This window comes from Sphaeramia orbicularis, chromosome 11 (genome assembly GCF_902148855.1).
Source record: "Sphaeramia orbicularis chromosome 11, fSphaOr1.1, whole genome shotgun sequence".
Lineage (NCBI taxonomy): Eukaryota > Metazoa > Chordata > Actinopteri > Kurtiformes > Apogonidae > Sphaeramia > Sphaeramia orbicularis.
The window spans coordinates 51,001,042-51,017,064 of NC_043967.1; the positions used below are offsets into that span (position 1 = coordinate 51,001,042).

Sequence of the window (16,023 nt, forward strand, 5' to 3'; positions counted from 1 at the left end):
TTTTTATTGGACTATTAATCAACTAGTATCAGTTATGTTTTAGCCTTTCAAATGGGATAATCTGACCTCTTGTTTTGTTTGTTTTTTTGTTTTTTTTTTACATCATTTACTTTCATTTAGTGGATGACTTCAACATACAGAACGCCAAAGCCCCGCCCCTTACGCTGTACCTCAAGGGACGCAACTTCAGAAATATATCAATGACAGTCAATGGAGAAACCAATAATACACACATTTACATGTTTGTTAACTTCAAAGATACTTTTACAAGCCAAGAAAGTTGTGGGTTTTGGTAAAGACAGTACAGAATTGTCTAGTTTTGTTAAACAGCTCAATGGACTCTGCCTTTGCAAACATTGCCTGAATCTTTCAGAATAAGGAGAAAAATAAAAAAAAAAAAGGTGAAAATGCATCTAGTCTGGTCATGATGAAGCTGCAGAAACATCAGACTTTAACAGTTACAATGTCACCTCTGCCACCTTCAGTTTTTGTAATTTTTATACAGGGTGTCCCAAAAAATTTGACATCATTTCATCACCTAATAATTTGTTTAAAATTTGTTTGGTAAAAAAAAGTGTCATTATTTTTACTGTTCTGCCTTCAGGAATAGACATGAGGTTTACTCCAACAGAAAAGGCCTTCTGTGTATTGAAGTACGCCCAAACTCAGTCAAATGTGAATGCGCAACGTGAATTTGTTTTAAAATTTCATACAAACCGATTGCACTTAATGTATTTATTGCATTTTAACTGTATTTTAACTGCGTTTTAAATTGCATATTAATTGTTTTGTACTGTAAAGCACTTTGTGACTCCATGTCTGTGAAAAGTGCTCTATAAATAAACTGTACTTACTTATAAATAAGCACCAACAGGAAAGCAGATTTGGACATGGCATAAGAAGTTTAGAGAGGAAGGCTGATTGTATGAGTTTCCAAAATAAATCCTTTTAAGTATCATTTCTGCTGACCGTGTAGTCAATCCGATATGGACATCTAAAATGATGTGAATTTTTTTGGAACACCCTATACATGTATTTATGTGTTTTCAGTCTGATATCTCCACGGTTTTATAACAAACTTCAACTTTCTTGACTTTTAAAGTTATCTTTCAAACTGGCAAAATTAATAAATGATGGCATCCAGAAATGATCTCCCTCTCCACTGACCGTTATTCATATTTTTTCAGGTTTGCCTTTTTGAGTTGCCAACTTATTTTGTTACTTGTTGCACATTTTAATCACACGTATTTAACAGTAAAACTAATACGAATATTAATCCTGATTAAAAATACTCAACCTTCGCTCCGATTAAAAATGTCATCATAAGAAAATTCCCACCTTAAGAAAATGACAAACATGTACATAACATTAAATACAAGCTCCAAATCTGAAAGATGATTTTTGGGACATATTTTTACTGCCTGATGACATTGGACAGAAAAAAAAATAAAAATAAAAAATCACACACAAAAAAAAACACAAAACAAGTGATGAACATTGATGAAGCACTGCTCAACAGAACCAGACAAGTCCTTAAAACCTGTATTTGATATATTACCTCTACATAATTGATAATGTGTTACTGCAGTGTGATGCTGAACCACATCACCGAAAAAAAATTGCATTGGTTGTTTTTATTGTGATATGCTGTCAAATAAAACTGAGCTTTTTTTTTCCAACACAGGGTCGATACACTCAATTTATTCATGAGAAACTACACCGTAAAGACGTTTTATTTGGGATTTCACCATGAGATTGTGGAATCCCATAAATTGAGAATGAGGTGACCCCAAAGCAGCCACTAGATGCTTTTCTTATGTTGTTTAATGAACCGTCCTGCTGAGGAGGCAGTGAAGCAGCAGGAGAGGCTGCATCATTAGTCTGTAAGCCTCAATGAAGCCAGAAAAAAAAAAAAAAAAAAAAAAAACTAACTCCACTGTTTAAGAAGAAGTAATTAGTACGACTCTGCAAAGTTGCAATGCACAATCTGAGAGAAAAAAAAAAAGGGTATTTGTAAAGATTTTTTGGGGAATTTGATTTAATAAATGTGTGTTAATCATCATATTTTCTACATATTCTCATGCTCTCCCTTCACCTAAAGCAGCTGCAGGTCTAGTGGTAGTAGCAGATGCTTGTACACTAAACAGACCATCACTAAATCAATCCAAAGAAACGACATTTTTAACCGCGACCATCATGAGAGCGGCTCAGTCGGAGCTATCGAGGAGACTGTTCCAGCAGCGCAGGCTTTTAACTGCTCATTTGTTTATCTGGTTTCGATCCTGGTGAGCAAATCTAAGTGGAAACTTTATGTTAAATAAAGGAGAAGGTGCTTGAGTCAGGATAAGAATTTGGATTTCTACACCTAGTTTGATTTGATTCCACTTGAAGAACAGAGCCTGAGTAAAGATCATCTGTTCCACCACAAACGTCCACTTTGGCCCGAAACTTCAGTCGTCGGAGGATGAAGGCGGAGAGCGAGCGTCGTCCGGATTCACCCCGTAAGACCATCTCCGAGTCTCTTTATCCCGTCACATCAGTGGGTATTTTCAGTGGTAATGAGTCCTCCAGAACTGCTTCAGCCACACTCGGCCCCTCAGACGTCTTCAAACTGTCCCCCGGTACAACTTTCCCCCCTAAAATCCAGCAGCTGTTGCAGCAGAAGTGCCTTGAAATGTTTGATTAGTGTCCCGAGAGCGCCGCTCATCAGCAGCGGCGATGGAAGCCTGCTGACACGTCTCCTCGCTTTTAATTGTCAAGAAAAACCCAACACGGCCGCTCGCAGACAGCTGCTGCCGTCCCGGAAAGCTGCACCAAAATATTTCATCCATTTCTTGTCGTCGCTCAGGTGGGGATCGACCAACCCGGCGGAGTTTTCGTTTACGGGGTGAGTGGGTTTTTTTTGGCCGCGGTAACAACTTGGACAGAAGACTAAAGGTCCACTGAAGGTTTGAAAAATGGTGAAAGAGGCTGCGCTGAGAAAGACTCCAGACATGGCAGCCTCGTTTTTCTTCCTGACAAGCACAGGCCGGCCACAGACAGGTACAGTTAGAGGTTACTCATCCTTTCCCACCTGTAGGGCTGGGTAATAAACTTAGTACATCTACAGCCCAGACTGACATCCTTATATCATCACAAATTCCAAATTTCAGTGAGTAAATCTCATCCACCCATGAGTTAAAAGCAGAACTGTACAAATATCCATTAATGCTGGTGACTATTTTGCCTGTTACAAACACCAGTCTCATTTGTTCCACCAGAGCTTCACAAAGCACCAAAACTATTTCAATTCATCCTAAGAACATGACAGAACCTTATGTTTTCTGCCACTGCTTCTGCAATTTTATGCTTTTATACATTTTTATTTCTCTCTATTGTGTTCCAAGGTCACGGAAAATAGGTGCGTTTTATGTTGTTGAACTCGTTTTAATGGAAAATCCCACGGTGCAGAAACACACAAATAAAGAAATGAAACATAATTTAAATGCAAGTATTTTTAGTAAATCTGTTCATATTTTTTTACTCTATGAATTTGATTTAAGTGTATAAATGCATAGGAGATGAAAACTAGCACCAAGGGCATGTATTATGTTGTCATTTTCTTTTTGTGCAAAAGGATTTTCAGCGACTACTTTTCAGGAATCAGTGTTTAAACCACAGTTTTTTGGTTGCATGTTTTTGGATATTACCCAGCCCTACTCACACTCCAATAAAACCGGACCTTTTCAGTTCCATTTTATCCAAAGCCTGAGCCATAAAAGACCAGAATGTGATGACAGAGGCAGGCTGGATGTAAAAAAAAGTGTGTGAACTCTTGTTTCAGGGCTGATCGTCGATGCGGTGACCATTAGAACAATCAACCCGACTTGGAGCAAAGAAGAAATAAACGTATCCGAGGATTTGGCTCATTTCGCCGCCCAACGTCAGCGGCAGCCGCAGTGGAAGTCAGCGTTGGGGTCGCGGAGCAGCTTCTTGCGGTCGATGTGCAGACAGTCTATGTGGTACCAGGCGTCGCACACGTCGCACTGGATCCACTGCACCGTGTCCTGCTGGGGCAGCCGACACCGCTGGGCGGCACACGGCTCCACGCCGCCGCCCATCACTTCCTCCTCATCATCGTCATCATCGTCGTCGTCTGAGGAGGAAGAGGAGGAGGAGCCGGAGGAAGACGAGGCTGAGGAGGTGGATGAGGAAGAGGAGGAGGATGGAGAGGGCAACGAGGGGCGGGGAGGGAGGGGGTGTTTTCTGGGCCGCCCCCGACGTTTACTGCAAAAAAATAAAAGAAGAAGAGTTGTAAGATTAAAAGGAAAGACTGAGCAGGACAGTTTAATGGGCTTGTAATTACAAAGGATTACATTCTGCAGTAAATACTGGTTATCTGCACAAGTACAAGAGTAAGGAATTGTAAGACCTTTTTAATGCTCCAAGAAGGGAAAGTATTAGGCCACACTTTAATACAGTGGTTCCCAACGTTTTTTGGCTCATGACCCCATTTTAACATCACAAATTTCTGGTGACCCCAGACATTCAAAACACAGACATTTTTTTTTTGCTAAAATTAACTTGTTTTTGATCATGTAATGGTTTGCTCTACTATGTTGCAAATAAAGGTTAATTTTAGATGACATTTAGTCTATATAATGTATATTATTATGGACGGAGGCAGTAAATCCAGGTGTAGATTACTGCACAAAGTGAGAATTTTATTTTCCTCAGTCAGGACATGTACAGTCAGTCCATCTTGGATTTCCAAAGCTGACAATTAATACTGAACAAACAAGAACTGAGAATATGAATTATGAAAGAGCTGCAGCATCTGAAACTGACCACAATGAACATTTGACAGATAAACAGAACCACAGTGTTTCAGTTTCAGACTCACACTTTGTCATGTCTTTTATGTATTGTGATTGTTCCTCTCAACTTACCATATATTTTTTCTTAGTAATTTTTTAAATTTTTTTATTAATTACTAGAAATTTTAGGCGACCCTATTTGAATTCCAGGCGACCCCCCCCCCCCCCCCAAGGCTGAAAAACACTGCTTTAATACAACTACAGTTTTACTGTTTGTCAGTCAGACACAGACATGAAGAAGCAGAGCGTCTGGAAATGACTCTGGTTTTATTCCATGACTTATTTTGTACAAATATTTACCTTCGAGTGTGATTGACAGACTTGAGATTCTCCCTGCATTTGCCATTTTGCAGCAGTTATACATTATACTTTTTAAAAAATTATCAGTATTTTATACTTCTAATGTCTTTAAGGTTCTACTAATTTTGTTGTATCTGCAAAGTACAATGATAATAAAGACTTTTAGTTCTGTGCGTTTCATATGTGTACAAATAGAAATAGATTTTTGAGGCACTGATGGTAAATATAACCCAAATCAAATACCAGCTGAAAAGTCTCCTGTCCTATACTTTCAGACGTTTCAGATATTATATGTTTGTGTTTCTGTTGTTTCAGTTTGAGGCTGTTTGAAAGACTTTATGTCCAGTTTTAACAAAGGGACACTGGATAAATCACATGATCAATGGGAGAAGAAAGATGAGAAAAAGTTGTCAGACAAGGGATTCATTTTCAGTAAGATACCGGATGATCTGAACATTTATTGAAAAGGAAATAATTTAGAGTAAAAGAAGAAGAGCAGAAACTACTGATCTTATCTCATTAGTGGTATTGAATGTGTAAAATATTCACCTGACAAGGAACTAAATGTGTCATATAAAATCATTTAGTGTAAGGAGTACAATATTTGTCTCTAATCCAATCCAAGTTTATTTTTAAAGCAATTCAAACAACCACAGTGGACCAAAGTGCTGTACAGGAGACTAAAAGCACAATAAAAATTAATAAAAGCATTTAAAAAACCCATTAAAATCAAATAAAAATAGTTAAATAAAACAAGTTAAAATATAAAAACACAAACAAAATACCAACACTGCACGAGTGTTAAAAGGCCAAGGAGAACAGGTGGGTTATAAGAAGAGATTTAAAAACAGGCGAGGAGGAGGCCTGTCTGATGCAGAGGCAGGTCTCTGGAGGTGTAGTGGAACAGAACTATAAAGTATCATAACAAGGAAATAATTAAGTAGAAGTATCTCAAATTTGTACTTAACCCCAGTCAAGTTCAAATTTCAGATACTTGAATTTCCTTATTATGATGCTTGAGTAAAAGATACTCTGTTAATCCATCACTGCAATGTGATTCTACTTTTGACATAGTTTATGTAATTATAGGACACTGGGTTAATGACAGAGTTGGTTAATTACATCTGCATCTATATGTTAAGTCAGAATTTACACATGCTGTTAATTCATAATGGTCTTTATAGTAACAGCAGAGTAGAAAACACTTCTAGAAAATGTCATTAAATGCCACAGTTAGAGTCATGTGCATCTATACGAGGCTTCTCTGATGGAATAGAACCATGTTTGATAGTGTACCTGGTCTGGTGGTGGAACCTGTTGAACTGCACCCTCCCTCTGTCCTCAGTCCGGATCCTCACCGAGGGTGAGGCCAGGCTGTAGTTCTCCCCTCCGACCACCAGGGGGGAGAAGACTGGGGAGCTGTTGGCCCTCCGCCTGCCCCTGGGTGCTGACGGGGAGCTGTGGGCGCTTTTCTGTTGTCTGAAGGCTGTGATGTTCCCGTGCATGACGGTCTGGACCCGGTACGTGGTCTCCACTTCCTGTCTGTGTCCGGCGGGGGCGGCGTGGTTCACGTGCAGCAGGTGGTGGTTCAGTCGGCTGTTGGTCATGGCTCCGTGGAAGCTGCCGATGGTCCTGATGCCCACGGGGAAGGGCTTGACCTCCAGGGGCCGCCTGACTTCACTGTGTTTCTGCAGCGGCAAAGCCTGAGGCGAGTGGAAACCCTCCGACTCCGACTTGTAGAGTCGCCGCCTCTTCTTCCCCCTCGCCCTCTGTCCGTCCTCCACGACTCCTCCCAGAGCTGTTTCAGAAATTAAAGATTGATTTGAACTCGAGTCTTGACACATCAATTTCTGTTTTTGTTTACATTTTCATTAGCTTTTATTTGCTCTAGATTGGGTTTTTGATTCCAGTTTTACAAGTCACTTGAGTTTTCAGAATGGACTAGTTTTAGTCTTTCCATATTTTATGAGGAATGGTTTATAGAAGCAGAAAACAGGGAAGGATGAAAGAACACATGATATAAAATATTCACAAACTACTGATAATCCCATTGTTGTGTACTGAGACCCCAAGTACACAGTTATGCTCCTCCCCTCTGTGTTAATCTCATGTCAGTGTATTCTCTACTGAACTCAAACGGAGATACATGCACATGTGTGACTCTCACTGGTCTCTGTTCCTTCATTAGTTGTAATCACAACGAGTATAGTGAGTATACAACACCCGCTACTCAGCTGCTTTGGCTAAAAAGCTACGAAAACTTAATACATTTTATTTTCTACTAATGTTTAAGTTAATGTACTTTAAAGATGAGATGAAAAAAAACTTTCATGTAAAAACATTCAAAGTTCAATTTTACTAAAAGTTACGCAATCCAATATGGCCGCCACCCTGTTACACCACAATATGCAAATTAGATGAGTAAATTCACTCCCTTTAGATCAGGGGTGTCAAACTCATTTTGGTTCAGGGGCCATATTTAGCCCAATTTGATCTCAAGTGGGCCAGACCAGTAAAATAATGACTTAACTATAAATAATGACAAATCCAAGTTTTTCTTCTTGTTTTAGTTCAAAAAAACCCCTATTACATATGAAAATATTTACATTTTACAAAAAAGATGTGAATAACCTGAAAAAAACAGAAATTTCATTTGAAAAATTAGTGCAATTTTAACAATATTATGCCTGGACTTATTATTTATACATATGCATTACACACAGTGTTACATAAACATTTGGTAACAGGCAGAATATTGTTAAAATTTTGGAGTTTGGAACTAAAATTTGAACAGTTACTACAATATTAGATCTTATTATTAACACAACTACAGAACACAGTGGATCCATAAATGCACAAAACATTTAGTGACAGGCAGAGTATTGTTAAAATTGCACATTTTGGGTTGTTCATCTTTGTTTTTATTTATGCATCTATTTGCATTTTATTGTGAAAGAATCGTTTTATAAATATAAATATTTTCACAGTGTAATGTTATTTTTTCACTTAAATTTTTTCCACATAATTTTTCACAAAGAAAAATTGTAGTTGTCATTATTTATGGGTTATTGTGTTGTTATTTTTACTTGAGATCATGTTGGTCTGTATGTGGAACCTGAACCAAAATGATTTGGACAACCTTGACTGTTCAGGTTAATTTTCGCTCTTTCATCCCATGGGCCGGAATAGAACCTTTGGCGGGCCAGATTTAGCCCCCGGGCCGCATGTTTGACACCGGTGCTTTAGATCATACCCAATATTTTTCTCATTACAGTATGACTTTATCTCCAACCACTTCCAAGATACAGCATTTTGAAATCTTAATATTAAACTGTAATAAAAAACTCTACTGCCTAAAGGGTAAACACTGCTGACAACTCTTAAACACCTTTATAAAACTTGCTTTTACTTTCACACACCTACATTTTTCTAAGTGTATTAAATCCCTTCTTTCCTATAATAAACCACCAGCTTCCATGTGTTTATCTAACCCTCCGTGGGTCATCGTAGTGTCCGTTTCACGGTTCCGCTGATCCTCACTCACCTCCTCGACTCCTGGGCTCGTCTGAACTGTCGTCTTCCAGCAGAACCGTGTGAGCAGACTTCCTCCTGCTCCTGGAGGCAGCGGGGAGGGATTTGTTTGAAGGCACTGACACTGCAGCGGAGAAGGCTGGAGGTGTGGAGGGAGGGAGCAGGGAGGAGAAGCCCACGGCGAGGGGAGGCGAGGACGAGGAGCCGGGGTCGGAGACGGTCCCCTCGTGGCTGTGGCTCCTCTTAAAGGTCCAGGCGCTACCCTTCATCTTGCTCAGGCTGCCGATGGAGTTGAGGATGACCGTGGCCCGGTTGATTGACAGCTTGGACAGGTCCAGGTTAGCCGCGACTTTACGATCCAGGTTGGTTCTGATCCGATCCCGGATGTCAGAGGAGAACGTTCCCGCCTTTAGAGTCAAAGAAACAACGATGAAACGGAGGTACAACTTACACCTGTGACCAAAAAGGACTGTTTGGTGGTGCATGTGTCATTTAATAGTTTGTGAAGAATTACATATAGAATAGAATAGAATAGAATAGAATAGAATAGAATAGAATAGAATAGAATAGAATAGAAATTGTGTGCAGTGACATTAAGAGCGCTACACCAGTCAGTGCAACATTGTTAATAAAAAAAAAACAATACTTCAGAAAATAAGAAATAAAGTGAGTATAAAATTACAAAACCTAAAAAATAAGATAAGAAAGTAGAATATACAATTTAACAAAAGCAAAATAAGAATAAACCTCGAGTAGAAAAAAAGTTAAATACACATAAAATATTAATAGACACAGTATTAACAGTATGTATGGAAACAGTATATTTTGATAAATATTATATTGTTATTGCAGGATTATTGCATGACATATGTGAACTCATGAATGGTTCTATCACAAGAACATATTTGTATTTTTTTTCTAGTTTGATGCATCAATTATAACGTTACGGTAGTGATAGAATTACTGACCTAGTACAGTGTCCGTGAGGCAAGGATGTGTTTTATGTCAGGTTTTACACTGACAGCCTAACACTGTGTGGGAGTGTTTTAGAAATTATTGGACCCACTCTTTCATCTCCTACGCACATATCTCTTTCACGGATATGCAAAGAGTTTTACTGATCTGAGTCTAAACTTTGAAGATGGAAACGGAAAAATTTGACTTTTTCTTTACAATTTGATCTGTGAGTCTGAATGTCCACAAACCCTGGATTAACTACAGAAAATTTACACAAATCTAACATCATTTGATAGGTTAAACGTTACACCATCAACACATTCAGATTGTTTCCTAGTGTAAGTTTCATTTAAATGACAATGAAAGTGAATTTGTCAATAAATAACTTACATAATAAGGACTTATGGACTTTACTGGTGAGTCTATATGTGCAAAGAGAGCAATTTATTTTTCACATTTAGAATTCAAATCTATGTTTTACTGCAACACTCTACATTCAGATTTCAAAATGAGAAATTATAATTCCAAATTATATTTTAATTGTGCATTCATTGTTATTTATTATTGTGGCTCAATTACTTTCACTGTGTTTGAACTGACATGTTTTATTTTTTTTTTATTGATGAATGACTGAGCAGCACATACACCTGAAGTACCATCTCATCTAATCTTATCGTTTTACTGTTCAGTCTCTAGTTTGAAGATGATAATCTTTGTTTCTGATAAGCTAATGTATTTTAGGCCTTTTCGCTCATATTTGCATTGTCTACACTTGACTGAACTGGTTAAATGGTAAAGAAACACATTTCTGTGCTCAACAGGTAAAAAACTGTTTTTATTCCGTTTCCACAGCTGTGAAATTAGAACAAAATGTTACCACTTCAGACAGTCTGATCTGCATTTCTGAATCCCCATATGCCTCCTTAATCGCTCTTAAATACAGTGCATTAAAGCAGAAAATGCACAGATGCACAGTTCCACAGTATTTCTATGAAACAGGAGAGTCCATGATTTATTCAGACACACTGAGCTGAGGGGATGGAGTTCGACTGAAGAAATGACCCAAAAATAGTCTTAAAAACATAACACAAGATGACATTTTATGCAAGTCTGTAACTGTACTCTTCAAACTGCACAGATGGATAAAGTATTACCTTAGGAATTGTGATAGCATCAAAGTCCAGGGGGCGAACTTTGACTTTCTGAAAGAGAAAGTAAAACTCTGGGCTCCCTGGAGCAGACTGTCCGCCAAAGACCAGCGTGTCGCCATCCGAGAGCTCCCATTGGATGCCTGGCTGGAGGCGGACCTCATTGACCCAGGTGCCTAGCAACGAAACAGCTCTGAAGTTAGCTCTGGTTTAACCACGGCCGAATGAAAGTCGTGACAGAACACACTTTTATGATGAGTCCAAACACGTCGCCTACTGCAGAACCAGATCATCAGAGAACTTTTAATGCAACAAACAACCTTTTATTCTAACGTGTTGCAAACAAGGGAGAATAATCAGCAAGCAGATCTGCAAAATACTGACATTTGCCGCCTCTCAGTGTGTTTACAGCTTCCAGAATTGAGGGAAAATGTAAAACAGTCTGTGAAATGGACCTAGAATTGGGGAGCGGGAAGGCTACGAGGCAATCAAACGGCCATGACAGCGCAGCACAAAATGAGAAATGCACTTTGAATACTAAGATGTAATTTTAATGGCAAAAATGAAAAATGTGTGAAACAGACTGTGAAATTACTTGAAAAATTAGGCGGTAAGAGCACAGTTTAGATTTGGAGGCTGTCAGACACAGTCCATCGCCCTTAAGTGAACTTTTTACTCTTAATCTCCACCCTCACCTTATAGCGGCTCCTTTGCTCCGCAGGTTTGGAGTATACTTAGATAAGAAGATATACGACTACCACATACATATTAGGGGTCGACCTACGGTTCTTTGGGGGATGATACAGTACGATTATTCATCAGATGACTCAGATTACACATATTTAGAAATGATGGAGAGTTCCAGTAAAAACCTCTAATATAAAAACTTTTAGAAATGCCTTTAAACTGACCGTCAGGGCAAATGAAGCATAATTTAAGCAGTATTTCAACATTATTTAGGGTCAGATTTCACATTAAACTAGAGGACGAATAGGAAGGTTAATAAATGTTCAGTCATTTTAATGTTTTTATGTTGATAGGCTATTTATCTCAATATTACACACTTTCCCAAACTCTTAATTTCCAAACTCAGATTTTCACATAATATTTGACATTTGGGCAAACCCAGCTTGATTTTTATTATGTAAATTGTGGCTTTTTTGCCAAATAATTTCCCGACTGTGCAGCTCCAAACGCCAAGAGACGCGCTCTGTTTGTCTGATCTCTTTTACAAAGTCACAATTTTACATTTCAGAGAGCATTAATTGTGTGGAACAGAGCTGCAAAGATGAGTTGATTTATTATAATGTATGAACTATTAACATAATCACCAACTATTTTGACAAACAATCATTATTTTAGTAACTATTAATGTATCACCATTTATTATGTTTTATCCAGGTCAAACTCCACTGGTTTTGTCACTAAATCAAATGTTACAGACGATATACTATGGAGCCTCTAAACGTCTATATCTGATGGAGATGAAAAAATGACAAACTACCTTTTACATCAATTATTTACATGTATTAATAGGATTAGTGCTTCAACAGGTTTTAAATATTTATCAGTAGATGTTTTTGGTCGCTAGCGGTTGTTTAGGCTTCAGATAAGAGGTAAGACAAGACTTCATTTATCCCACCATGGGGAAATTTCACAGTTAACAGCAGGCTTGTTTAGACTTATACATATACAGTGCAAAAGTAACTGAACTAAACGTGTTGTTAAGGTTAAAGTCACTATTTAGTGTGACCTCCGACCCCATGAAAAGAAGTAGCACAAACTTTTAGAAATATCTGACGTGTTGAATAAAACATCAGAAAATTAATGCCATAAATCTCATATTGTCTGAACTAAAGGGTTAAAGACATGTTAAGTGCAAAGGGAAGTCGCACTAAATACGATCACTTTGGATTTATAGATGACGATGAATGAAACCCGATTATTTTGTTCATTTTGTTGATCATTTTGTTCACTTTCATTAATTTGTTGATTATTTTGCTCATTTTTGTGTATTTTATTGATTATTTTGTTAACTACTTTTTTATTTTTGTTAAATTTGTTGATTATTTTGCAAATTTTTACTCATTTTGCTCATTATCTCATTCAACTTGTGATTAACTTGTTCATTTTGTTGTTTTTTTGTGTTCATTTTTGCTTCATGTTGATTTTTTTCCCCTCAATTTCTGGCTCATTTTGCTTATTTCCACCAGATTTGTTACTGGTACACAATATATTCATATTGTCTAAACAAAAGGTTTAAAGACACATTAAGTGCAAAGGGAGGTCGCACTAAATATGACCACTTTGCTTTATAGAAGGGGTCTTTTTCCCTGAAACTTTAGTTTTTCCTGCTGTACATACTTCACATATACCCAGGTTGGATCTTAATACAGAGACTGACGAATGCGTATGTGTTTAATGACGATGAAAGTGCATTTTACATGAATTATTTACATGAACTGATAGGATGAGTGGCTGAAAGGTTATTAAATATTTTAGATCAGTAGATGCTTTTCGTCTGCGGTGGCTGTTGAGGTCATGAGTTAAGTATCGTGTAGTCGTCAAGGTTATTATTGTTAACGAAATCTAAGGAAACGACAAAAACTAGAATTGAAAAAACATTTTCATTAAAGGAAATGAATAAAAACTATAATTAAAAGAAAAAACGATAACTGAAATTGTATTGTGTGCTTACAAAACTAACCAAAACGTGTAAAAATTATGGATAAAATTCCCTTCGTTTTTGTCTTTGTTAATGTGGGACTGATATGAAATCGATTTATTTCGCTTGAGCAATTTTAGCTGGCGGCACCATACGACACTTAACGGTCCGTCACTTGTTGTTTAGAGTCTGCTTCTCATCCCCACTCCACCTGGAAACATGGAGACTAAAGCTGGGAGAAAGCAGCAGAGTCCTGTCTGGGATTTATGGGAATACGACAGCGAGGAAGATAAAAAATATGAAAAACTAAACATAATACTGAAACTATTCATTTATTCATTCATTCTCTGAACCTGCTGTATCCTCACTAGGGTCATGGGGGGGTCACTTGGAGCCTATCCCAGCTACTTATGGACGAAGGCGGGGTACACCCTGGACATGTCACCAGTTCATCACAGGGCTGAACATATAGAGACGAACAATCACTGTCACATTTACACCTATGGACAATTTAGATTAACCGGTTAACCCAGGGGTGTCAAACCTATGTTATTTCAGGGGCCACATAAAGCCCAATATGACCTGCAGTGGGCCGGATCATTAAAATAATAACATAATAATACACAAATAATATCAATTCCAAAATTTGTATGTCTAATTTCTTTGTTTTAGAGAGAAAAAAGTAAGATTATACTATCAAAATTTCTACATCTACAAACTATCTTTTTAAAAAAATATGGAAAAACATGAACCATGACCAAAATGAAATTTATTAAGAAAAAAAGTGCAAGTTTTACAATTTATGCCATTATTGGGCCTCAGCTTCTCATTTTTACATGTTCATTACAACGTACAGATCACAGTGGATCTACAAATGCACAAAACATTTAATAACAGACAGAATATTGGTACAATTACTCTCAAATCTCTTAAGACATTTTAGGTTGTTCATATTTGTTCAGGTTTTTCACATTTTTTGTAAAAGGCTAGTCTGTAAATGTTAACATTTTTGTGTAATTTTACTTTTTTTTACACTAAAACAAAGAGAAAAATATGTGGTTTTCGTAATTTATACTTTATTATGATAGTATTTTACTGGTCTGACCCACTTTAGATGGAACTGAACTACATTTATTTTGACATCCTTGATTGTTTATATCTTCAGTGTAATTTTTGTATTTCACTAGTTCATCCTGCGTTTGACCTGCATGTTTAACACCCCTGGGTTAACCTATCAGTGCATGTCTTTGGATGGTGGGAGGAAGCCGGAGTACCCAGAGAGAACATGCAAACTCCACACAGTAAGGTCCCACCCCCATCGACCGGTGTTGGAATTGAACCCAGGACCTTCTTGCTGTGAGGTACGAGTGCTATCCACTGCACCACCGTGTCGCCCAAAAAAACTAAAACTAATAAAAACTAGCAAACCAGCTCTAAAAATGAATTCAAACTAACTGAATTAGAGAAAAAAAAAAACTAAATAAAACTAAACTATGATGAAAAATCCTAAACTATTATAACCTTGGTAGTCGTGTTCATGAATGGCCCCTGTTCTCACCGTGGCTGCTCCGGTCCTTGACGTGGACCCTCCATCCTTCCTCCTGTGACACCACATCATCAGAGTTCCCCTCCCTCTCGGCGTGCAGCTCGGCGTGGATCCTGGACACGGATGCGGAGTCCAGAGTGACGTCGCACAGCTCCGCCGCCCTCCCGAGGCGAAACACCGACTGGCTCAGCGCCGGCCGGAACGTGTACAGATCCCGCGCCGAGTCCCCGCCCGACGACCCGATCCGAAGCAGCTGGAAACACGGCTGCACCTCGGACAACATGACTGAAGGGTCTGATTGTCTGACACCCCCAACCTGTGACGGGCCCCGAATTACAGGAGGCTGTGATCCATTGTGGGATACGATTAAAGCTACTGGTCTGGAGTTGAACTTAATACATTGTGTTTGACCAGTGAGTGTTGAGTGCAAGCATTTAGTTATATGGAGAGATAAAATATTCACAAATGGTCTAAAAGCTCTGAGTGAAGGTTACAGGCAGGTACAAGCAACAGGTATTTGCATTAGTATGGGAAGCTGATGACTTGTGCCCTGCTGTGAATACATGAATAAATAAAGAGGATATGGAGAACTATATAAGCTGGTGAAGTGTGGAAATGAGATTCTGCACTCTGTTACAGACCTAAGCTCAAACAGACTAAATCCCCCTGCGGAGTGGAGGCTTGAAGACGGTGTACACGAGAATAAAAAGCTTTAGTAATGTGGCCAGTCCGTTTGTTACACCGCTGCTAATTCTTCAGGTGCGACAGACACTCAAATCATGAAAAGTAACCCTGACAGCTGCGACTTAAATGACTTCCTGTGTCTAACATGGGTCAGATGAGTCTGCATGGAGGACTGAGTTTAAAATCCCAGGGTATCGTCTCACTGGTGGGAAATCTGACAGGATGTAATGGCTGAGGACTGTCTGATGTCTGATCTGAGAGAAAAACAACAGAAAAATACATTCAGAAAACACGACTTTTGCTGAATTGTGTTTACAAAAGAGTTCGAGGATAACA

At 38.4% G+C, this 16,023-nt stretch overlaps 1 protein-coding gene across 1 annotated transcript; it reads right to left on the bottom strand.

The window, feature by feature from the left end:
- Positions 1-2,858: 2,858 nt before the first annotated feature.
- LOC115428907 (transcription factor 19-like) lies at positions 2,859-15,313 on the bottom strand. The gene is made up of 5 exons (XM_030148155.1): positions 15,016-15,313; positions 10,799-10,968; positions 8,701-9,094; positions 6,453-6,954; positions 2,859-4,266 (listed from the first exon to the last, which is right to left on the bottom strand). Exons 1-5 carry the CDS (start codon positions 15,284-15,286, stop codon positions 3,924-3,926), a joined length of 1,680 nt encoding a protein of 559 aa, XP_030004015.1. The 5' UTR covers positions 15,287-15,313; the 3' UTR covers positions 2,859-3,923.
- Positions 15,314-16,023: the final 710 nt, after the last annotated feature.